Below are 26,437 nucleotides of genomic sequence, written 5' to 3'. Positions count from 1 at the left end.
AGAACAAATTAACATTACTGGAATGTACATTTCTCACTAATATATATGACTAGTTATTAAAATAAGAATGTTTTCAAAAAGGGTTTAACAGTACCATCGTTGTATCCTTTTTTTTTTTTTTTTTATTGCTTATTCATGAACTTTTATGAAAATTAAAAGCGTGCGTGTATTTTTGAAAATATTAAAATGTTTGTCAAAGAAATGTAGTAGGGGGTATAAAAACACAATAATACGCTTATACGTATTTATATGTATAAGTGTATGTATGTCCGCGTTAATACATTTTACTGAGACCCCTCCATAGAGTGTACTTACAAAAAAATAGGCAGAATGTTCCTTTAATATTTCATATACGTATGTATTATTACTAGTTCATAAAATTTTCAATCCATCTAACCACTTATTTTCTACATATACGGGACTACACAAAATTGACAGGTGCCTTCACAAGTGGCACTTTCATAAGCAAACGAATGAAGCAGCAAAATAAAGCAAATAAAATAAGAAAAAAAAGTTGGTGACAAGTTAAGGTTAATACATAATCTCACAAATTTTATACTTGTAAACGCGTGAATTAGTACTCTCCTGAACAAATAATACGAAATGTACAAAGTGACAACCCATATAAAACAGAGGCTCATATTATTAAATTTGATTATTATATTTATGTGTTTAAAAATTATTAAGAATGTAAAACGTTAAAAAGTTATAAAAAAAAATGAACATATACAGGTATATATACGTATATATATATGCACAAAATTTAAAAATATAGAATGCACTGAAAAACGAAAAAGAATAAAATAATAATACACACAGCTTTGTAGAATGCATGTTAAAAAAAAAAAAAAAAAAGGATTTGGTTCTTAAGAAAAAAAATTAAACGATCCCTTCTATATATATTTACCTTAAAATATTCAAATATAAAATTTTTTTTTTTCCAAAATATGTATTTCGTTTTGTACTACTCAACTTTGTATGGTCTCAAAAAAAAAAAAAAAAAAAAAAAAGAACAAAAAAAACTTTCTTTGTTCTTCTATTGTTCCTCCTCAATTGGGATAGCAAAGGGAAACAATTCTGTATTTTATTTTTTTTTTATTTTTTGCTGTTGTCTCTCACATGCACTTCAATCAAATCAAGTTTAGAAGTAAATGTAATATCAAAAATTACTTTAGAATAGTAAAAGGATACCTTTACTTTATTAACCCTTTTAATACGTTTTGGATAATTCTTTTTTTTCATTTTTTTTGTAGTTGCTCCTCTGATTAGTTCATTATAACACCATATTAATGGTTAATTTTTGAATTACGCTATTTTTTCTTTTCGTAAACATCGATGTAATGAGGTACTCTACGAAAAAAAAAAAATATAATTTTAATGAATAAAAAGGCAAACATATATCATTTGAAATATTCTTAAAAAAACATGTGCCATTTCTATAATGTGGTACAATATGTTATAATTATGCTTGACCCTTTCTTAATTAATGCAAACACACACATTAACAATTCAAAGCATTGTAAATTTATTTGCATCTTTACACTCGTAGTTGTATTGAGAAAAAAAAAAAGAAAAAAAAAAAATCCACATAAATAAACCGCCCACACGCGTTCAAGCATTCGTTTATTTATTTCGGGCGGAGAGAAATTTGCATACGTTAGTATAACTGAGTATCTATGTATATGTGTGTACGTGCTTATGCACTTATAAATTAACTCGCATATTTACAAATAGTTCAGGAACGTTCCCGTAATGTGGGCCAGAATTACGATAAGAAGAAAGTAAAAGGAAAGTAATTCCTCGTGACTATGCTTTCTACAGTAAGAAAAGAAAGTTAAAAAAAAAATATAGACTAATTTTTTGTTTTTTGTATTATTAGTGCCGTAAAGTGAAATGTCGAATGGACATTATTATACTTCAATAAATTATCAATGTTGAACATAAGCCCAGTGTTAAGAGGGGTTTTTTATCTGGGCAATATACGAGTATAAAAAAAAAAGTGAAATATGCTGTATATTCTTACATGACGACAACTTAATTTTTTGTTACATGGGTCGCATGTCAATTATATTACAGTTGCATTTAATGCACAATATATTTTTTTTTTTTTTTTTTTTTTTTCTGACACACCTCATTGCAGGGTCAGGCAAATTGGGCTCTTCCATCAGGTAATCTACACACCGCTTTGGCATAATTTTAAAAGCAGAGCAAATTAACTTTATGCTGATATCTTTATTCAATTTAATTTTATAGGTTTTATCATTAATTGTTATTGAATAAACATAGAACTTACTTTTTATCATATTCTTCATGTAAGTATGGAAATTTTTCAAAAAGCATTTATCAACTTCCTTAACAGGTACATGTAAAAGAGACAAAATTTTGTCTGAACATTTTTTAGTTAAATCGTTGGATCCGTTAGAACAAAATTTTTTTTCAAATCCGAAATCGAATAGTGCATTTATATAATGGATGTATTTTTCACTGAATGTTTTTTTTTGTATTTTGTTTTTTCTTTTTTTATTTAACAAAATATTATTCTTTTTAATGATATGTTCAGAATTATAATCATCACCAGCAGCTGTATTTGGGAAATTTCTGACCTGTTCATAATATTCTGCTTTAGAAAGTATATCATTCTCTTGATCCAGTTGTTTAGCGATTTCATTTTCAACTGCAGTTAACTCATAAATACATAAACTTCTTACTTGTTGTTCTACCACCTCCCTTACAACGTTAGAGTTCACATAATCAGGTTTGCTAATACAGTAGGAGGAATCTCGAATAAAACAAAAGCGAGGGTCTATTGTGAAATTTTTATGTATACTAAATTGAATTTCATATGTTAAATAATTTTTTAGTTCTAGTAAAAAATGTTTCATGTAAATAAAAAAAGTGTAATTAAAATATTTTCCAAAATCTAAGTGATAAATAATATGAACAAGGTCAGTTTTCTTCTGTACACCCCAATATAACTCAAAAGTATATTTATCATAATTTGTTTTTTCATAATGGGAGATTAAATCATACGGAATTAAATATGTTAATATACTTGGATGAATAATGGTTAAATTTAAATCCTCATGTGGGTTATATATTTCATTTTCATACAAAAAATTATCACAAATAAATATTAACGCAGTTGCGCTTGTATTTAAATGTAAATATTCCATAAAATCATAAATATGTTTTAAATTGTCTTTGTATGTTATATTTATAAAAATAACACAGTTATTTGTTCTTAATATGTCGCCTTCAATTATATCTTTCTCTTCATTTTCTTTACTTAAATTACAGTGCAAGTTACTCATATTTTTGTACTTTTCGATTAAGTCCTTAACAGTGTGTGTGTTTTCAAAGTCGACATTTAAATGTATTCCTTGTGCATGTACTCTGTATTTTATAAATTTATAAGATAAGTGGATAATTATTCCGTCTATTAACTCGTTTGACGGAAATATTGTCAAATTTCCTTTTACGATAATTTTGTAGCCCTCAAAAAGGGACATAAGAAGGAAAAGCCAGATAACACGTGAAATATTCACGCCCATTTTGCTTCCCCTTTTTTTTTTTTTTGAACACATCAGCTTTACGGACTTTTAAAAAGGGATGAAGTGAAAAAATATTGAAGAAGCAAAAGGATGAAGAAGCAAAAGGGTGAAGAAGCAAAAGGGGGAAGAAGCAAAAGGGTGAAGAAGCAAAAGGGGGAAGAAGCAAAAGGAAAAAGCAGAAAAACGGTGAAGCGACAAATTAATAAATTAGCACATTAGCGATTTAACAGAGTGATTCGTTTTTACATCTTCAAAACACTGAAGGCTTTTTGGCAATTTTCTATGAAAAAGAAAATCTACAATCTTTTAATAAGCACGTGTGCATAACTCAGGTGTGCACATTATAATTTCCCCTTCATCCCTTTTCGTATAAAACAGAAGGGCAGGGAAATATAGGCACATTCTCCCTATAACATATGTAAACAATTTTTCTGAAAAAAATTTCCGATCCGTTTGAATTTATAAAGGTCACTATGATTATTACTATCTTTATCTCTTAATTTTTTGACTGAATAAAAATTGCAAAGAAATGAAACAATTAAAAAAAAAAAAAAAAAAAAAAAAAACATGCACATGTAAGGAAAAAAAATTCAAAATGGTGATTAATGGTATATTTAATTATCAAAGTGTAACGCTTATATATTTAAATCGCTAAAGGCGATATTATTTTGTTTTATTTTATTTTAACACAATATTGTAGAGGGAGGAATATGCATTAGAACATCCTCCTTATCCCCACGAAGGGTAGCCCTTTTGGAAATGCGAAAAAATGCACACATATACTCTTGTACGTGTATATATGCAATTTCACATACAGGAAAATATACGTGCAAGTAATTTATGCCTAAGTAGATTTATCATCAAGAAAAACTTCTTACTTCATATATGAAAAGAGAAAATCCAATTCTACATATCACTTCCTAAACTTGATAAAAATTGTAAAGTGTTATACGTGAACTTTTAAAGAAACATCATCAGTCGAGACCTCCATAGTATGAAAGAATACTCCTACCTAAAGTGTTATTACCATGCATGCATAAATCTGCAAGGGATGTGCCATTTTCATCAGTTATATTTAGCAAATTTTTAAATGATGCTAAGTTATATTTTACATCGTTTAAAATAGAGCCAATAATATGTTTATTCTCTAGATCAATATTTACTTTGTCTGTATTTTCATCAAAATTTATTTTATTTATTCGACATAATATTTCATTTTTTGTATAATAATATAACGAATAAGTTATGTAAAGATATAATAAATCATTATCATTGCAATATGTAATAAAAACAAGGGGATGAGGATATACATTTTTTTGCACATCGGGTGAAATATTTTTACAAAAGAGTCTTTTTAATATTTTTACATTCCTTTCAAATATACAAATACTTATTAAATTTCCTTTATCAAAACTGTTAATGTTTATATCTATATTTGGCTTCTCTATAAGTAGATGAAAAAGCTCATAGTTGTGAGTGATTAAACTGTATAGTAATGCATTCGCATCATGTTTATCTTTCTGATTATAATCAATATTTTTTTCAATTAAATACTTACTAATATCATTATTTTTATTTAGTATACTTATAATTAAACCATTCTGCTTATTATTGTTAATACTATTTATTAAGTTTGTATTTTCGACAATAAATTTTACATTGTTCATGTTATTTCCATAAATAGCAAAATGTAATATGTTATTTTTATTTGCATCCAGGTAATCTTCTATCATATGGTATTTTTTTGCCTCATATGTTTGCTCATTTGTTCGCTCATATGTTTGCTCATATGTTTGCTCATTTGTTTGCTCATTTGTTTGCTCATTTGTTAGCGCATTAGTTTCCTTTTCTTTTTTCTCACTTTCCTTTTCCGCCTTACCGATTAACCCCTCCATTGCTTTTTTCAATTCATCAACGCTTTTCTCATGTGAGCAAATAAATAAATTCCTTATGGATAGCAATTCCCCCATTGTTAGACACCACGTATGATATGATAAGAAATAATAGTGAACCTCTTAATTTTATACTTTACCAATTTTATGGCGCACCTTTGGTTGTTTCCAAGTACGTAAGAGAACGCTATTCAGGCATTAGTTAATAAGTTTATATACCTCAGTAGCAGAATTGGTTGAATAAATTTTGTATATACATGTAAAGCTTAAGCGCGCGCAAAATAGTACCAAATTTCAACGAAGTACGGTTATTACGCTTTATTAACAGCCAATAATTATATAGCTTCTTATTTTAAAAGGACAATAAACTTCTTCTTAAATAAGGGGGAAACAAAATAAATAAATATACTTACTCATATAATATATGTATATTATGTATACATTAAATTTATATATACATATGTACATACATTTGTATATACATTTGTACATATATTATAAGCTCCAACGCGCCATTTCAGTACGCAGAATAATTTTGCTAAAATCGCTTGTCATTAGTTGTTGCATTGGAAATTACTTTAATTTTGCTGTATTAATTAAAAAAAAAAAAATAATTAAAAAGTTCGGTTTTCAAAGTACAAAAAAAAAAAAATATATGTGCATTCAATATATATACATACATGTATGTACTATACGTACGTATATTTATATATTCTATGCATATATATATATATATATATATATATATATACATAAATGAATAAATTAAAATAAAGCAAAATGGGTAAAATATGGTACAAGATTAAATAAAGAAATTTTAAAATGGAAAAATCAAAAAAAAAAAAAAAAAATTAAATTAAATTAAATTAAATTAAATTAAACGAAACAAAACAAAATAAAACACAATAAAACAAAATGAAGTAAAATAAAATAAAATAATGTAACCCATGTAACATGCATTTTTTAATAAAAGGGGGGGTTAAAAATTAAGCTGCCCTTTAACAATCAAATTTAAACGTATACATTGTAACGGTGGACATAACTGTTCAAAGGTACTGGAGGGTGTGGTGGGATTACGCATACAGCACTTATATACTTTATATGTATATATACTCATGTGCGTATACATATATATATATATATATATGTATATACGTATTGTGCGTACATGCGAGCTTTCGAATATTAACTAAAACACTGTGCTTGTGATGTCGGTGAAGTGTTACTCCTCAGATGCGTATATCATTAAATAAACGAACGTGATATAAAAAAGGCAAGTTTAAAATGAACATTTAAAATGTTAAACATTTGCATATATGTAAGTACATTACATCTACGTTACGTATATATGTATCACCCTCCCCTTAATTTCTCCATTTCGGTAAATTTAAAGATAAATGAGAAAAACAATACATTTGCTATAATATTAACAAAAAGGAAAAAAAAAAATTGCTTCAAAAATTATTACTGCTAAATGTGGTCTTCCAATTTTTTATGCTCTGAAACGTACTGTGTAAGTGCATTTTTAAAAACGAGAAAAAAAAAAAAAAAGGTACAATATGATTAGGCACCTCCCATGGTATATCTCTATGTCTACATCTATCCATCTATCTATATATATATATATATTAATATATATATCTATATATCTATCCATATATCTGTTAATATATATATCTATCTATATATCTATCCATATATCTGTTAATATATATATCTATCTATCCTTATATCTGTTAATATATCTATATATACACATACGTACAGATATGTCGGTGCACGCGTAATTACGGACTGGCCGTCTGTACATCCTAAAAAACACATGCTGTTATGATTATTTTCACACCCTCAATTGTTCTTCAAGATATAAAGAAGTAATTGCTTATATCAGACGCAAATGCGTAAACTTCTATTCCCCTGAAATGCTTTTTTCATGGTTCTTTTTAAAAACCTCCTGAATTGTACATAATATATTCGAACTGTTTTTTTTTTTTTTTTTTATTACATTATTATTATTATTAAAAAAAAAAATATATATATATATATAACAGTTCGAATATATTAAGTGCAATTTTGTATTTAACTTAAATTTGTCTGTTCTTCTCTTTTTCCCTCCCTATTTGGTATTAACAGTTGTCCTTCTAAATGCGTACAGATGTTTTTTAACGGGATAGAGTAAAGGAGGCGTTTACATAAAATATATCTGCATTTAACATGGTATCGTATGGTATTGTATTACGGTATTTTGGTATACTTTTTTTTTTCCCTCCCATCTCAGCACTTCTCCCTCAACGTGGCCTTGCCGATTTATCCTTCCTATGCTCTCTAACCCTATGATTGCTATCCCGTGCATGCAGTTTCCTCTTCGAAGCATAACTAGAATTGCTCGATGCAGAAGAATAACGTGATGGTCCAGATGATGATCGAGATAAATATGAACTAATAGAATTATGACCTGATGAACCCGATGACTTACGAGAAACTCCCCTGAGATGAGAATGAGACGAGGATCTTGATTTTGAATTTGTATGAGATGATGAACGAGAATACTTTGATGATTTCATAGAGGAATTATAACTATGTCCTTTATGTTTTCCTTTTGACTTTTTTTTTTTATTATTTGATATGCTGCTACTATTAGTACCGGTACTACTGTTACTGTTACTGCTTCTGCTGCTTCTGCTGCTTCTGCTTCTTCTACTGCTTCTGCTTCTTCTACTGCTTCTGCTTCTTCTACTGCTTCTGCTTCTTCTACTGCTTCTGCTTCTTCTACTGCTTTTACTTCTACTACTACTGTTACTACTGCTATCAACGGATGAATCCGAAGTGGACGAAGATGACGACTTAGATTTATGTTGTGCATCATCTTTGTTCCTATCTCTTGTTCTATGCATGGTATTATTATGATCACCATATGTATCATTTGTATATTTATTTAACATACTTCTTTCTTCTTCTATTTGATCAAATATACTTTTTTGTTGATTATATTTTGCATTTCTTGTGTCCATAAAATTTCTTTTATTATGCTCCAAAAAATTTTTTTTTCCTTGTTTTTTTTTTTTTCTTCTATTAGAGAAAAATCCTTTTTTTTCAATTGGTTTTGATTCAATATTTGTACACAAATTTGCATATTTAGCTGCTTCTATTCTTTCATTTTTTAAAAATTTATTGTCTTTAAGAAGTGTTAATATATTATTCGAAATTTCTCTTATTCCTATACCCTTGTCTCTTAAATCTTCTAAGTAAGTGAAATGGGTTAGTTTCTTAATCAACTCCTCTTTTTCTTTTACGTCACTTATAAAATACTCGCACCCGTTCTTCATTACGTATTCACACAACCTTAACCCCTGCATACGTAATGAGCCAAAAGACATAACAAATTAATGAATAGGAAAAAATGCATGAACAGGTCAGAATTTTTTAAAGAAAAAAAAAAAAAAAAAAAAAAAAAAATGGACAAAAACGAACAAAAATAAACATTCAAACGCGTAAATAAACAGACATACACATACAACGCACTAGCATATCACGACAAACGACACAATAAACACTGCACAGCTATTATAACTGTAAATATCATAAATTTTTAACATAAAACTAACCTTATAAATTCTCCTCCATTTGGACGGCTTTTCTTGAATAGCCTTGAAAACCTCACTGAGGACTCTCTTATAATAATTTGCATCATATGTTGAGATGGATAAATCATACAAAAGGCTGTTTGATACTCCATAATTTTTGTTGTTCAATGCTTCTTTTAGGTTTTTCTCAAACTGGTTTGATTCTAAATATCTTCAAAAAGGAAATGAAGAAAAAAATGGCCAAATGAAAATAATGAAGAGATGCAAATGCAAACTGACTAGTGGTAATATGACGAAGCGAAATAATGTGTCAAGGGAAAAACTTTTTTCGTAAAGATGGCTATTCAAAAATGCACACGCGATGGAACATACATAATATACACACGCAATTTTTTTATCTTCACGTTTTTAAAACGATTTTGTGAGCATAAACATATGTACATATACATATATATATGTGTATATATGTATGTGCGCGTTAATATAGGTATGTTTGTGGGTGTATATCCTCACATATATATACATATTTACTCACTTCTGTAAATAGTTATTTATGCTTAACACCTTTGAATTCACTTTTTTAAATAATAGCATCTGCGAAAAGGAAGAGGGTGAAGGGAAAATAGGAAAAAAAGGAAAAAAAGGAAAACAAAATTACACTTAGCTTATACACTATTGCATAAGAGTATCAGATGTGCATTTCATCATTCCTCATGTGTCAATTGTTTGATCCAATTAATTTCTCATTTTTTAGTATATTTTCCCTACCTTTAAAGTGAATTAAGCAAATAGACAGAGTGCACAAGTATATTTCTTAAATTTAAAAAAAATTGTAAGTACTAAAATTCAATTAAATGATAATATATATATAACAAAAAATAAAAGAAATGGTAAAAAAATAAAGAAAACGATATAAAAATGAAAAATTAATTGCGTAAAAAAAAAAAAAAAAAAAAAAAAAAAAAAAAAAAATGGCGTAAAAATTAACGAAGTGATGGCACAAAATAGTAAAATTAAAACAAAAAATGCATAAAAAAAATAAAAATACTTAATAACTTCCTTCACTATTTTCACTTAACAGTTTGTCAAGTAATGAAAAAAAGGAAAAAGAAAAACTTTGTAAAAAAAATGAAAAATTCATATATATGCATATTATTGTATATTTACACCAAAAAAAAAAAAAAGAAAAAAAAAAGTACCAAATACGAATTTTACAACTGATTATAGAACAAAATAAAAAAAGAAATATATATAATAAAAAAAAAATAAATATAATAAAAAAAAAATATATATATACAAAATGGATAAAAAATGAATAAAAAAATAAAATATAAAGAAATAAAAAGAAATAAAAAATTAACCCAATTAAAACAAATCAGTTTGAATCAAATTAAATAAACATCATTGTAACAGTAACACCATATGGTTTTTTACAGGTACATTTGAAAATAAAAAAAAATATATACATACGAAAATGTAATCCTTCATAAACATAAATTCAAGTATGGGTATCAGTATGTAAGTATATGTATATGGGTGTACATATTTTAATATGTATTTGTATATTTATTTGTGAATGTATTTGCCCATGTATTTGTCTGTGTACAATTACGCGTATGTGTATTCATAAATGGCACATAAACAAAAATATCCCTTTAAAGACTTCTTTAAACGGGTAAATAAAAAAAAATTAAATGCTTCTCTATAGTTGAATGAACAAAAAATAAAATATTAAGCATTTAAAGGGAAACATGTATGGATCAAATAGCAAAAAGGTAAAATACGCCAATCCCATACTTATAGTATGCATTGCTACAAAAATACCCTTTTTTTCGCTTATTAAAATTCCTCTTTTGAAGAGGACTCATGTGTACGCGGCTGTGTGTATATATAAATATATATTAATAGATACATACATACTATGCATATATCTATATATATCTATATCTATATCTATATCTATATCTATCTATCTATATATATATATATATATATATACATATGTTATAAATGCGACTATAAACAAAGTGAGATTTTCATGAAATGTACGAACTCTCGTATGCCTTTTCTGTGTAAGCGCATGTGCTTATCCATATTTCTTTAATTACTGTTTATTTTATTGTCAACTTTTAAAAATTTTTCCTCTTCTTATATTTGTTTACCTCTTTTTTCAAATTTATTATGGCTCATAATAAAAAATTTGCTACTAGTTAATGCGGATGTCCTTTCTATCAATATGTACATGCGCTTACACGATTATACGTACATACGTAAATTCATACATATGTACATTTAATCATTTTTTAACACATAATCATTCTTTCGTTTGAAATACTTCATATGTAAATGGAAATACTTAAAAAGGACGATAAATTTTTTTTTTTTTTTTTTTTTTTTTTTTTTTCCTTCCTAAATATTCAATTACTACTCTATTTCTGCAATGTTTTTAATTTGCATCTACGCATATTTCTTTTATTTGGTTTTCTTACGATTACCCTTCTTATTTTTATTTTTCTTATTTGTATCTTTCTTTTATATTTATGTTACTTCTTCTTTTTGTAAATTTCGAATAACAATTCAAAGATAAAAAATTTTCTATAAATAAAAAAAAAAATAAAAAAAAATAAAAAAAAAATACTACCTTTTCAGCGTATTTAACATGTGCCTATTAGATGAAATTATAAATTTTCCTACTTTTTAAAACTTCCGCATATGCATATTTACATTTTTTATAAACATGCTTACAATATCTGTAGAAGTGTTTATCAGAGCAGATATTCAGTAAAATTTTCATGTTTTTATGTACATCACATCTGGCTTGATTCCTCACTCTGAATAAGGAAAAGGGCTCACGTTGCATAAGCAAACGGATATACATTCACGTATACACAAATATATGTACGTGCGGGAAGCGACAAAAGAAATGACAACAGTTCACCTATGTAGAAGCTACTTATATTTCAAATATATTTTTAACACACAAAAAAAGAGTATTTTGAAAGTGCTGTTACTACATCATGCTTCTTAACAGTACATTGTTGTTTTTGTTTTTTCTTTTTTGTTTTTCTTTTTTGTTTTTCTTTTTTCTTTTTTTTTTTTTTAACAAAAATAGCATTCTTTTCCTTTTTCCGTCAATTTTACTAATCGCTCAAAAATTGAGAAATAGTAATTACGAAATGTATACTTGTATGTTGGTGCACTGATTGAAATGCTTTTAAAAGATAATAAAAAAAAAAAAATTAAAATATAAAAAATAAAGATTATAAAGTGAAAAATGAAAACAAAAAAAAGTAAAGTATAACACATGAAAGGCTTTATGAAGGCTCATGTAATTACTCTTTCGTACGACAAGTTCACATGACGAAGATAAACATTCATATCACACCATATCGCATATGTAATGCTCTAACTTTTAAAATATGCCTTTATTCGAAGTAAAAACGTTTTCCATATAGACACACGTAAACATGTACACACATATACACCCAAGTGCAACCATATACGAACATACATATACACATACATATTTTTGGCACAACAATTTGATAAGCTGTTTTAACAGCTTGTTTTACTTCTTCAAAGGGAAAATTATAATTATACGCCTCAAGTAACAGTTCAAACATCACCTCGAATGATAAGCAAGTAAGAAGGCAGAACCGGGAAGCCATACACATAACACATAGCATATAACATGCTACATTTTAAAAAGGTATCATATACATATATATATATATATGTTCCTTAAGATGGTAAAACGTACCTTTCTTTTTTTTTTTTTTATTATTTATTTATTTTTTCAGTTCTCGTAAAAAAATTATTTTACTTCTTATATTTTCAAATGCTTTTATTAAGTCGTTATGTACAAGGATACAGGGATGTACCTTCCGTCTTTTTTTTTTTTTTTTTTTCAAAATTAGAGTAAAAATGGACACATAGAGTATAATGTAAATATATATATATATATATATATATATATATATATATATATATATATGTATATATATACATACATATAAACATATATGTATGTTTATGCATGTGTGCTTGTCTGTACGCATGAGAATTCATCGCAAAAGTGAAATGCGGTAGAAGTATTACTTTTCTCCTCATAATATATGAACATGCACATGTTTTATATTGGTATGTACATAAATATATACACAAATATGTAAAACAAATTTTAATTACATGATGACGGAATGAACTATAAGACGCGATAACGTAGAAACTAAATAGGATTTTTTTTTTTTTTTTTTTTTCTCTATAACTGTGCATATTTACATGGTGTTATGTAAAAAAGGTCAATATTGAATTTTCTCAACTTCACTAATGAAAGACAGTCATAGTAACACATGTATTCACTCGCGCCTTAAAAGGGAGAAGTCTCCATAAAAAAAAAAAAAATAAATAAATGAATAAAATTAGCAAAAATTAGAGAAAAATTAGAAAAGAAACGTAAAAAAAAGAAAGGTACAAACAGCAGTACAAAGAAAAGAAGAGACGAAAAAACGAAAAACGATTAAACTTGCGTAAAATGAGCCAAAACAGAGCAAAAGATAAACGTCTTCAATTTCTTTAGGAGTTCATATTTCATTACTTTCACTCATTATTTCCCCCTGTTCATATCACGTAAAAAGGATAATTTTAGAACTGCTAAAAAAACGAGAGCTGTTGGCAAAACAGACACTATAAAAAAGGGCATTCCTCGGAAGCCCAAAAATTGTGAACTTTGGGGGTATTCCACATATTTATAGGCATATATGTACCCCTATACGTATAGGGGTACATATATGCCTATATATACATTTACTGCAAAATAGCGCTCAACGGTCGCATCTGCTAGGGCTTTCACGCACGCGTACTCGGTACCTCTACCTTTCTGCGTCCTCTTATGTGTGCACATATGTATGTATAAACTTAGTTGCATAAATCTTAAAATACGATTGAAATAAAGTAGACAAATTACCTCTACTATTGGAAGAAAAAAAAAAAAAAAATTTTTTAAATAAAATAATATCGACAGTAATAGTAACAATAACAACCATAACATTATCAACAGTAGCAACAGCAGTGACCTGACGGCATCGCATACCATAGGAGTATCATGGTGCACCGCATGCAGAAACAGAATCAAAACAGCCATGCCCTACCAAGTTCAAAAGCCAGAAACGGAAGCAAAGGAAATAAAGCGCACAAGCATAAAGAGGTGCATAAAGATGTTCATAAAGACGTGCATAAAGACTTATATCAGTGGTATGTTAGTAACAACATCGAGGAGAAAAAAAAGGTAAACGCTGACATTGAAAAAAATAAAGAAAAATATTTCGAAGATGTTATACTAAGTAAGAATATAGAAGAGTACATTAATGTTATATGTAGGATTAAAAACACATCTAGGGGGAAGGAAGACGAAGGGATTGAAACAAACATAACTAATGATAAAAGCACGGATGTTATAAAAAAGGTATCCTACAATAAACTAGTAATAGATACCTATCATTTGGGAGGGAAGAGCACTGTAAATTTTGAATACACGTATGATCGAGTGTACGATATAGAAAATAACAATCAGATGATATTCAACGATTATATTAAGAATAACATAAAAAATATATTCCAAGGTATAAACTGTAGTATATTAGCATATGGTCAAACAAACAGTGGAAAGACATATACAATGTTAGGCAATTTTGAATTTTTACATAACCTATTCCATTTATGTACAGAAAATAAAGATAATACGCATAGTACACATAGTACGCATAGCTTGCATAATACACGTAATAGATACATTAACACAGGGGATGCCTATGACCAAAGTAGTAAAGATGGTCATAATATGGCCATAACGTACGAAGAACTGTCAAACTGTATCACGAACGAACCAAACAATATAGGCTTAATAACTCTATGTATTAATTACATTTTCAATTATATAAATTTTCATAGATATAAAAACAGCGGAGGATTGGTAGAAAAAGAAAGAAGAAAAGAATTTGTTGTTACCTTGTCCATTTTAGAAATATACAATGAAGTGATATATGATTTAATAAGTGGTGAAAGCAATTTATCAGTACATATGATTGATTCAAACAAAAATGAATTTGTCATAAAAAATTTGCAAGAGGTCGAGATAGAAAATGTTATTAGTGCACTATATTATCTAGAACAAGGTGTTAATAATAGAAAAATTGCTTTTACTCATATGAATAAAGCATCATCTAGATCCCATCTAATTTTTATCATCAAAATAAATAGATATATCCATGAAACCAATACTATACGATGTGGTAAGCTCTGTCTAGTAGACTTAGCAGGTAGTGAAAGACTAAAACAGACGAAAGCTACTGGATCGGTTAAAATAGAAACTACTATGATTAATAAAAGCTTAACAGTTCTTAGCAAAGTTATAAATGCTTTAGCCGTTATGCAGATAAAGGAAAAAATGATAGAAAAACGTAGTCATGATAAAGCAGACGAGATGATGATAATAAAGCATAATTTAGAAAAGGTCCATATTCCAAATAGTGATCAGAGTAAAGATGAAACAATGGATGATGAACATTTATCTGATAAACATGAACCTGGAAATAATGGTCCAAAACAAAATTCTACTACAATGAAGAAGGCAAAATATGATGCGAATCATAATGTCAATGTTGTTCATATTCCTTATAGGGATTCCAAATTAACTAGAGTACTGTCAGATAGCTTAGGAAACAATTGTAAAAGCATACTTATATGTACCTTGTCATCGAAACTTCAATATCTGAACGAAACAGCATCAACTATTAAGTTTGCTCAGAGAGCGAAAATGGTAAAAGCTAAGCCAGTTATACGTGAGGAAAAAGTAAAAATTGAAAAAGAAGAAAATATAAAGGAAAATAAAACAACAGATCATCATATAGATAGTCAAAATAATAATTCAAATGAAAAAAAAATAGATATATTCTTTAATTTTAATAAAAATCATATAACTAAAGATATTATTTTTTTTTCCTTGAGTTTGTGTATTTTTAGTTACATCTGTGGATTCAAATGTACAGGAAAAGTAAAATATTTAGACTTCTTCATAGAATCATATAAAAACAAAATTAACATAATAAAAGAACAACTCAATAAAGGTACTAACAGTAGTACTGATATTAATGAATGCATATTAAAAACATTTGACGAACTGAAATTATTAACACATGAAGAAAAGGAAAATTTTATCAAATCAAACCAGGCAAAAACACAAGATGGCAAGCACACTCCTGCTTCCGAACATACCCACTCGAGTAAATTCAGAGTGAATGCCGATGAGACAAGCAGCACCACCAAGACTACTACCACCTCCATCGCAGCTACAGCTACAGCTACTTCCACTGCTACTTCTACCGCTACTTCCACTGCTACTTCTACCGCTACTACCACTGCTAATACTACCGCTGCTACTACTACCTCTGCTATCACCACTGCTACTACTACTACTACCACTGCTATCACCACCACCACCACTACTAGCTCCACTAACGACAACAGCATCATGCGTAACAGGGGATGCAACTTGGATGGCACAGATCTGGGAGATCTGAGTGAACCGGGCCAACCGAACCAAATGGATGAAAGCAAGAACTTGATCAATAAAGCAGAAAAAGATAACCATCAAACGGAAGAGGACGATCCGTTAATTGGCGATATATTAGTAAAAATGAAAAACGATATTTGTAATATTCTAAAATTTAATATAGCTAGCTTAAAGAGTACCGTAAAAGCAGAGGACCCAATTTTTGATGAAATTCTAGATATAGTAAATCATGTGAAAGAGAATAATAGCATTTTTTTACTAAATGGATTGAATGAAATTGAAGAAAATGTAGAGGAGGAACAAGAAGACGAGGCAAGCAGAACCACACTGCCATATAATGATGACGAAAATATTTTTAAAAATAAAAATCAGAACAAAGCTATAAAGGACCTAGATATATTAAGTAAGAAAAAAAAAAAAGAAAAATTAAATTTTTGCACAAAGGTTAATAATAACAATAGTAACAGCAACATCAACAGCTATAGTAATAATAACTCGGAAGGAATGAACGACAAAACGGCAATGATGAGGACCAAAGCGGAGAACGTAAATAAGCAAGATGAACGAGAAGCATTTTACTATAAATACTTCGCTCAAAATATTCTAAGCATAAAAAATATACAGAATATATTTGAGTATGTAAATAATAATTACGCCAAATTTATAAGTGACTTTACGACTGATAAAAGTAGTGTATTTACAAATCTCGACTTAAAGGAAAATTTAGATAAACAAGTTATAGAAAAGAATAATACTATATACAATTTTATACACTCAGCTACTATGTTTCAGCATAGCAGCACTTTAAAAAATTTAAATAGTAATTACTTTATAAATAAGGTACAGACCGAATTTTACAACACGTATAATCAAGGTCAAGATCACCACAATTATAATTTGAAATGTGTGAAAACCATTCATGATATGGAAAACAAAGTGCTCAGTGAAAACACAGGTACACATAATTCTCTATTTCAACCAAAAAAATATATTTCGATTAAAGATATCCAGCCTAGTGGTTCATCTGATGGGTGTGATACTCCTCAAGGTGGAAGTAAAAACGTCAAATTTGCAACTCAGCAGGGAAATGCTCCAACATCCTCCACAGCTTATGGTACAGAAGGTGATATGACTACTTCTACATCTGTCGGCATGGTACTAAACAATTATAATAGCAAAGGACCATGCGTCATAACTAATAACTGCAATAGCAATACACGAAAAACAGTAACACTCAGTGACGAATATAACAACAATAGGGATAATGAAATAAGAAAAGACTACACCACCACTTCAGATGGTATTCATGTTTTACATAATGATAAAGAAATAGTTGAATTTTCAAAAATGCTAGATAACAAAGACTTCAAAATGTTGTATGATTATTTAACTGAAAAGGATAACAAAAAGGAAGAAAACGTTTTTATAAAACGAGAAGAAGCTAACCTTGGGGATTTAAGTGAGCTAGAATCGCGGATAAACAACGAGATTAAAAAAATTAACGATAACATTAGTGTCGACATTTGTTCTAGTGCACACAGACGAGCACACAAATCGAGCGAAAGGAAAAAAAAAATGATGAAGACAGAAAACACTGGATGGTGCAAAAATGGTAATAATAATCACATCGATAAGCACAAGGACATATACAACGAAAACCTGAACAACATTGACATTTGCTACCTCGAAAAGAAGAGAAGCACCAATTTGTTCTTCAAAAGGTTACTAGATCTGATTAGAAATTTCTTCCAGAAAAAAGATGCAATCAGAGAACCCGTTGAAATAAAAACTACAGACATTATTGACAATGAACTTTTAAATAATAAGAAATTATTTGAGAAAAATTTAGAGTCTTACAATATTAGAAATTTTCAAATTAACAACAAAAAAATTTATCTTCTAAACGAAACGGAATATGCACACTTGAAGGACTTAATAAACTACAAAAATAAAATGCTATCCTTTTTGAACTGCGAATATAGAAAGTGTAAGTTATCACTTCATACTGTCTAACTTTTATTAAAAATTATCAGCACTGTTAAAGGGGGCTTTGAGGTGGTTCTACCTTTTGTATCATACAGGAAAACACGCACATAGGTACATACACAAACTTATATATATATATATATATATATATACTCGTGTACACATTTACGTAAACATTTACACAAACGTACCCATTTACCCACAAACATATATGCCCGATTCGGTGTGATGTGGAGGAGTTTCCGGTTGTTACAGACAGTCCAGGAAGATATAAACAATATGTAATATACGGGAACTAATGTGTAACCATTGGCATATAGCATATGTGTAATAATGTCCATAGCGGAGTACTACACCGTGGATACACATTCCCCCACGTGTGCACATCCATATGCATGACTATATTCACGTTTATATATACGTGTGAACACTAAAAAATGAGCGCATTTCTCTTTTCTCCATTTTTAAAACATGTATCCACATCATACAAACGGTTCTTACACAAAACAAACTAAAAATTTTGTATATGCAAAAAAAAAAAAAAAAAAAAAAAAAAAAAAAATTAAATTATATAATAATGGCACGATTTATATTCTATTTTATTCTTTTATTTCTTTGTAAACCTTTCCAAAAACTTATAGAAAATCTTCAAATAACAGCAAATTTTATGGAATACAGCATCTTCAAGTTGTTTGCTGTGAAATATGGAGCATTGTGTAAGTATTCACATGTACACCTACATACGTATACACACCCTTAAATCATTGAAATTATACCTATCTTTCCATTATTTACCTTACATCTTAACAAACCGTTTCGTCAGCACCCTTAATTTTAATGTCTTCCTGTGTGCTCTTGTTGCACTTATTTCTGATTTCTCTCTCCTTCGGGTTGTCATTATTCATATCCGTACGTTCACTGATGGGTTTACTATCAATGTTTCGATTTGACGCGTAGTTATTCGTAGAATTGTTTATAGGAGTACTACCATTAGGGCTACCACTACTAGGAGTATCTCCATTTGACATATTTTCCCCCTTCCATGCGGCTTCTTTTGCATCATTCAGTATACCTTCTTTACGGTTTTCCAACTGCCTCTGCTCACTGGTACCTTTCCTATACCTCCTAAAGCGCCTGTTATTTGAACCATCAGCATTTCTATGGAAGTGTTCATTCTTCTCATCATCAAAATTATTGTTAAAATTGTTGTAGAAATATATATTACTTAATGTCAAGTAGTTCCATCTATCATTTTTTTTATTATGACTTTCTTTTTTTTTAACCTCCCTCTTTTGCACCTCTTTCTCTTCAATATTTTCCTTTAGCTCATTGTGTATATTATCGTAATTATTACTTTTTTTTACATTCTTTAATGGAATAGAAAAAATTTTTTTTTTTTCAATTTTATCAAATTTCATTTTATTATTTTCAATAAAAGCTTTTTCATAAAAGGAAAAAAATTGTTTTTTGTATATTGTATCAAATAGAGTTGTATTCTTTTTTTTTTTCATTTTATAATTTGAATTGAATATTTTTTTAAAAAAGCTATTATTATTTTTTAGTATTATTTTATCCTTGTCATCCCCATATTTTTTTTTCTTTTTTTCTTCATCCATCATCTCTAATTCCGTTTTGAGAATACACAAAATGGAAAGACATACATCCTCCTTTTCCTCTTCCTTTTCCACTCTTTCTTCTTCTTTGTTCAGCATTGCCATGTTAAGCTTAAACTGTTTTTTGTTCCTGTTATACCGCATGTAAAACTGTACAGGAAGGGGAAACACGCGTGTATATGTACATGTGCATGTTCAAGTGCATGTCTATATGCATATGTGCGTGTACTAGTGCATGTCTATATGCATATGTGCGTGTACTAGTGCGTATGATTGTACATGATTATTCCTTTATGTACACGCACCTATATGCTTGTCAATCTATACATACATGCGTGAAAATAGACATACACACGGGAATAATCATTCTTCACTCATGACCAACTCTTATCCAGTATTGTTTTCTAAATATGCATTGCTTACCTTTAATTTCCTTTTCACATTATTTCGATTATTTTTTTCCTCTTGAATTTTGTTATTCAGGTACAAAATCTACAGCAGTTCGAGGAAGGAAAGAAGTGAACACAGATGAGAAGAAATAAGAACAAATGAAAGAAATATTCAACAAATATGTAAAATTCTGGTTGACACTGTTTTACATTTCAATTTTTACACTTTTGTTTAGCTCCTCTACTTCCATGATTAGTTTTTTGTTACTGTCGACTTGCTACAATAAAAAGACGAACGAGATAAAAGGACAGAACTTACGCAAATATGAATACATGCCCATAAATATATACATACGCATATATACGTATATGCATATACACACACACATGTATATATATATATATATATATATATATATATATATATATATATATATATATACGTGTACATGTACACGTCCATGCACTTGCATAGACTGACTCGTTTTTTTGCTTATGTTGTAACGACAAATATTCGCTAACCTTAAGGTATAAATTGTTTATTGAGTCCAATTGCTGAGATAACCTTTCGATCTGGTCTTCCCTTAATTTTAATATTCCTTTTAAATTATAAAGGACACAATAAAAAAATAATAAAAAAAATTTTCATTTCATATATTATAGTACAACGGTACACATACGTGCTTTTTCTCATAGGTTCATTCAAGTGTATATAGAGAACACATACAACAATATAGATATATATATGTATATATAAATGTATATACACATGTATATATGTACGCATATATGTGTATATATATGTAAGTATTTACACACGCGTGCCTTACTAGTGCTGTTTGATTCGATTTTTTCCTCTGACGTTTTGCTCTGGCGAAAGAAAAAACAAAAATGCACATATACATGCATGTACATATATATGTATGTATGCATGTATGAGTATGCGTGTGCGTAAATAGTACGTATTAAACACGTTCATAAAAAATTAGTTCATGTGCCATGTTAATGCACCATTAAGAGACTTTTTTCAGCATACTATATTATTCACTTCATCCTGCAGATTTTGTGTTTTGTTGTTCTTTAAATTTATTTGTTCTGTTATTTAAAAAAAAAAAAAAAAATTAATAAATTATTTGCAACTTGTTGCAAAGGCGCGTAGTCTGTTTATATGCATTTATATTTAATTATATTCACTTATATTTCATTATATCTTTGTTTATTCATTATATATCACTTCCTTATTTTATCCTATTCTTTTGAAAATACCTCTATATATTTTTTTTAGCTGTTCTACGTGTTCAGAATAAAAGGCGCACTAAAAGGGATATGGGAAAATTAGTTAATTACGGCCAATTAATTTTATGCGCGTATTATGTACACACAAGCACACATATATATACATAAACACACACAAACACTCGCACACACACACACGAGCATCATTCAGATATACCTTGTCTTCCAAAATTATAATTTTCCTTTTCAAATAAACTAACAGCTTTTTCTCCCTCGCCCTCAGAGAATTAATGTCGTTTATTTTGTTGTAATAATGCTGTAAAATTGAAACAAAACAAAAATATGAGCAAAATATGAGCAAAATATGAGCAAAATATGAACAAAATAAGAACAACATCGAAATAAGTTTGAAACAAAATAATGCGTTAATACACGTTCATGTTCATGTACATATCTACACGGGCATGCACTCAAATGGTTGAGATGATTTATATATGATTGCGTTACGTTTTATATAGATTTACATTTTTTAAAAGGTTTATAGTTTTTTTGATTATGTAGAAGCTTTGTTTATATTTTAACAATTCATTATTATTGTTATCCTGCAGTGAATTAACAAGTTTCGTGCCAAAAAAAAAAAAAAAAAAAAAAAAAAAAATAATAATAATAATAATAAATAAAAAATAAATAAGGGGAGAAAAATGGGTGAAAAGGGGATGAAAAATGGGAGAAAAAAAAAGAAAAAATATTATACGTAACAAATAAATTACAGCGTATAACAAATAATATTTCGTAAATATTGCATAAGCTGTTAAGACGTCCAAACTGTGGATGACGGAACAATCTGTTTTGGGTCTTTATGAATCAACATTAAAAAGGTAAAGAACAACAGTGCATATAACACATATATACATATATACATATATTCATATGTACATATATATGTTTGCTTATAAATTAATTCTATGTACAACTATTCGCTTTAAAATGGCTTGTGAAAAACACAAGACGCGCAATAATGTACATTATTGTCCACATGGCTCATTTTTTCCCTTTGCCTTTTATTATCAGCTAATTAAAAAAAAAAAAAAAAAAAAAAGAAATTAAAATGTATAACTATAAATATATGCACATACATATACATGTACACATATATACATATACATGACGAGGGATAGACGTTTACAAACGTCAGATGTTAATAGGTTTAATTGTTTCCTCTATCCTTATATTTTATTTTTTCCCCTTATGCAAATATACACACATACATATATATACACATACACATATACACATACATATATACACATATATATAAACACATACATATATACACATACATATATACACACATACACATATAACCATATATACACTCATATGCGCATTCCAGCACATCCATGGGCTTATTCAATCATTAAAATGATGCCCTGTTCATTATTTTTCTTTCTCTTCACATATTATATATTTTTTTTCTTATCCTTTTTCGAGTTATTTGCAAATAAAGCATAACATAAAAGCATATATACGTGCATACCCCCTCACATATACACACTCAAACTTACGTACTTTTATTTTCGCTATGAATGTCCGCACTCCTCTGTTTATCTTCTTTCATGGGTTTTAAAAAATAAATTGAAAACTTTCAGTTAAGCTGTAGTAGAGTAATCACTTATATGTTGATTAAATTTAAGGAAAAAATATTCATATGTCTCCTAATCTTCAAATATGTACATGTGTACTCGTGTGCGAACATGCCAGTATATACTTGTGTATGTGTACATGCTTATATATATATATGTATATATATATATACCCATTTATCAAAAGTAATTATAATTATGCCATTTCAAATCTTATCAATATAATATATTAACAAATTTTTTTTTTTTTTATAATATCATTCATTAATGCAAAACGAGTTTGCAACTTACCCTAGCTGAACAAAATTAAACTATGCTAAAATATGCATAAATGAAAAAAAAAAAAAATTAATAATAAAAAAATTAAAAAAAAAATTAAAAAAATAATTAAAAAAAAAATTAAAAAAAAAAATTAAAAAAATAACATAAAAGGAAGAGGAACATAACAAAAACGGAACAGAAACGGAGCAGAAAAGGAACAGAAAAGGAACAGAAAAAACTATGAACATAAAATGAATGTTCTTATATACTTTACTGTTTTGTCCGTTATATAAGTGCTTTGATTATGTAGGAACGTTTTGCGTAAACACTCTTTACGTTTATCCTTATGACAATGCCAATACCAATGCGCACATATGAATTATATATTAGCTAATATATTCATATGAATATATTTGTGTTGAAGGGGTCCTCATAAATAAACAGAACAAGTACATTCATATGAATAAATATACATACACGCACATATATATACATAACAATACACGTGTATACGTAAGCATGAATGTTTTGATTCATTTTTTTATGCGCACACGTACCTACTGCGCACGTTCTATTTATTTTTTAGGTAAAACTGAAAGAACAGAATTTTGCTAAAATATAAATCATACGAGGAAGGGGAATTCAAAACAGTAAATTAAAAAATAAAACTACGAATGTTATGGTTAAGGTAATGTTGTGGATAAGGTAAGGTTAAACTTAAGGTTGCTGCACAATTTTATGATACCAAAATCTTTCCAAAATTTAAATGCACTGGAAGGCTAAAAATGATGAGATGCAAACAAGTGACAAAATGTATGAAAATAAGAGAGATTAAGAAAACATATTCGTATATATGCATATGTACGCCCACATAAGTACACATTCATACATACAAACATACATACACACATACGTAAATATACATGTGCACTTTTTTCTTAGAAAAAGAAGCGAGAAAGGGCGCGAAATGGGAAATATCACGTACAGAACTCCTGAACAGGTACATGCAGGAAACAGTTCATTTATTCGTGGGTTCATATAGGGGAATTTCGTTATAGAGAAATGGGTCTTCTATACTATGAGGCATATCTATAACATTTTTATATTTTTTATTTTTCTTATATATAAATGTTGGATAATATAAATATATTTTATTTTTGAATTTATTGAAAGATCTACCTTTCGCATCAGATATTTTTATAACTTTATTTTTATATCCCCCAATAGGACCTTTAATAAATAATAAATTTTTAAGACTATTAATGCGAAATAGTTTATTATTGCTACACTTAACTAAGCTTTTTTCACCTATATGTGTATTCATTTTCTTATTTCGAAAAACTATATTGATAGTTTTCCCCATAGAAACACTACCTAAACTTCTGTGTGCTTTACTCTCAGTACCATGCGATTGATTTTTACCACTAAAATTCCATTTTTTCATTGCACCACAAAAACCTTTATTTTTTATACTTGAACTAATAAATAAATTTTGACCTGGAGAAAAATGTCTAGGTGAAAATTTATGCTGAACAGGTAAGAAACAATCACTCGTACATTTGAATTCTCTTATTTTATGTATAAATCCTAACTTCCTTTTAATATAATTACCAATATTATTTTTACTCTGTTTTGTAACGTTCATATTACCTATTCCTATTTCTAAAGCTTCATATCCATTTCTACTTATATTCTTTTGATCTAACACATAACAATTGCTTATCTTAACGACTGTTACTGCATGTTTTACTCCCCATATATCCCATATACTCATACACCCAACTTTGTATCCTAACAATCCGGTTCTTCTACTATTCCATAATGGATATACTTTTTCTATTTGATCGTCCTCTTTCTTTTCTTCATATTCTATTTCCTCCTCCTCTTCCTTATTTATTTTGTAATTATATTTCTCATTTAACAATTGTAACCTTCTTATCCATTTAGAAGCATAAAACGTTCTTCTTTCTCTTATTCGAAAAATGATACTATGTAGAAGACCGTTCCTTCGTTGACCCAAGTTACCACCATTCATTGTAAAGCAAGCTTCACGTTCAGTGTGAACGCAAAGACAGGAAAATCAGAAAGAACAAAACAAAAAACAAAAAAATAATTACGCAAAATTTTGCAAAACGAAACAAAATATTAAAAAATTATGCATAACAGAATAACAATATTTTCCGTTCACTTATGCAGAATACGCTTCCCCATTTTGTTCCATATACTATTACACAATTTGGTGGCGTACCACTGAACAAAATGTTTTTTCTTCTTTCTACTCTACTAGAACATAAAGGTCAACACCACTGATTAATGGAATAATGAATATTGCACATTTCACCTAAAGGTATATTTTTTTTTTTTTTTTTTTTTTTTTTTTGCTTCATTAAATGGCAGCTTAATTATTATTTTGTTTCTTATAACCACGAGGGCAAATATAATGCTACTTTAACTATGTAAATCCCCTTTTCGATTGTTATTATTTTATGTGCATTTTTTTCCCCGCATTAACATTTTAACAAGGACAGTTTATTGAAGGTACATGTACAGTATAAATTCAACGAATTATAATATGGCGAAGTGGAAAATGGAGTAGTGAACTAATAACGTAGCCGAGCAGCAGTACGCTAAAAAGTAAAAAAAAAAAAAAAAATGCTAACATGCTAACTCACTTTTAATAAACTTTTATCAAAAGAAAAATGTATACTTGTA

At 28.4% G+C, this 26,437-nt stretch overlaps 6 protein-coding genes across 6 annotated transcripts; 1 reads left to right on the top strand and 5 right to left on the bottom strand.

The window, feature by feature from the left end:
* Positions 1–1,724: 1,724 nt before the first annotated feature.
* MKS88_005834 (uncharacterized protein) lies at positions 1,725–3,551 on the bottom strand (the record flags this gene model as incomplete). The annotated part of the gene is made up of 2 exons (XM_067219132.1): positions 1,725–1,815; positions 2,131–3,551. 2 exons carry the CDS (start codon positions 3,549–3,551, stop codon positions 1,725–1,727), a joined length of 1,512 nt encoding a protein of 503 aa, XP_067071039.1.
* Positions 3,552–4,525: 974 nt separating this feature from the next.
* MKS88_005833 (ankyrin-repeat protein) lies at positions 4,526–5,521 on the bottom strand (the record flags this gene model as incomplete). The annotated part of the gene is made up of 1 exon (XM_067219131.1): positions 4,526–5,521. One exon carries the CDS (start codon positions 5,519–5,521, stop codon positions 4,526–4,528), a length of 996 nt encoding a protein of 331 aa, XP_067071038.1.
* A 2,210-nt stretch (positions 5,522–7,731) lies between these two features.
* MKS88_005832 (epsin-like protein) lies at positions 7,732–9,621 on the bottom strand (the record flags this gene model as incomplete). The annotated part of the gene is made up of 3 exons (XM_067219130.1): positions 7,732–8,793; positions 9,049–9,238; positions 9,563–9,621. The coding sequence occupies 3 exons, from the start codon at positions 9,619–9,621 to the stop codon at positions 7,732–7,734; spliced, it is 1,311 nt and encodes a 436-aa protein (XP_067071037.1).
* A 4,510-nt stretch (positions 9,622–14,131) lies between these two features.
* Positions 14,132–18,610, top strand: MKS88_005831 (kinesin-15; the record flags this gene model as incomplete). The annotated part of the gene is made up of 1 exon (XM_067219129.1): positions 14,132–18,610. The coding sequence occupies one exon, from the start codon at positions 14,132–14,134 to the stop codon at positions 18,608–18,610; it is 4,479 nt and encodes a 1,492-aa protein (XP_067071036.1).
* Positions 18,611–19,386: 776 nt separating this feature from the next.
* Positions 19,387–23,439, bottom strand: MKS88_005830 (uncharacterized protein; the record flags this gene model as incomplete). Its single annotated transcript, XM_067219128.1, has 11 exons — positions 19,387–20,346; positions 20,620–20,688; positions 20,810–20,863; positions 21,108–21,184; positions 21,416–21,455; positions 21,622–21,680; positions 21,852–21,900; positions 22,039–22,137; positions 22,346–22,423; positions 22,592–22,676; positions 23,387–23,439. The coding sequence occupies 11 exons, from the start codon at positions 23,437–23,439 to the stop codon at positions 19,387–19,389; spliced, it is 1,623 nt and encodes a 540-aa protein (XP_067071035.1).
* Positions 23,440–24,743: 1,304 nt separating this feature from the next.
* On the bottom strand, positions 24,744–25,760 carry MKS88_005829 (50S ribosomal protein L3; the record flags this gene model as incomplete). Its single annotated transcript, XM_067219127.1, has 1 exon — positions 24,744–25,760. One exon carries the CDS (start codon positions 25,758–25,760, stop codon positions 24,744–24,746), a length of 1,017 nt encoding a protein of 338 aa, XP_067071034.1.
* Between the last annotated feature and the right edge of the window lie 677 nt (positions 25,761–26,437).

This window comes from Plasmodium brasilianum, chromosome 14 (genome assembly GCF_023973825.1).
Source record: "Plasmodium brasilianum strain Bolivian I chromosome 14, whole genome shotgun sequence".
Lineage (NCBI taxonomy): Eukaryota > Apicomplexa > Aconoidasida > Haemosporida > Plasmodiidae > Plasmodium > Plasmodium brasilianum.
The sequence above is the reverse complement of the archived record's forward strand: the minus strand, read 5'-3'. Positions and strand labels throughout refer to the sequence as shown.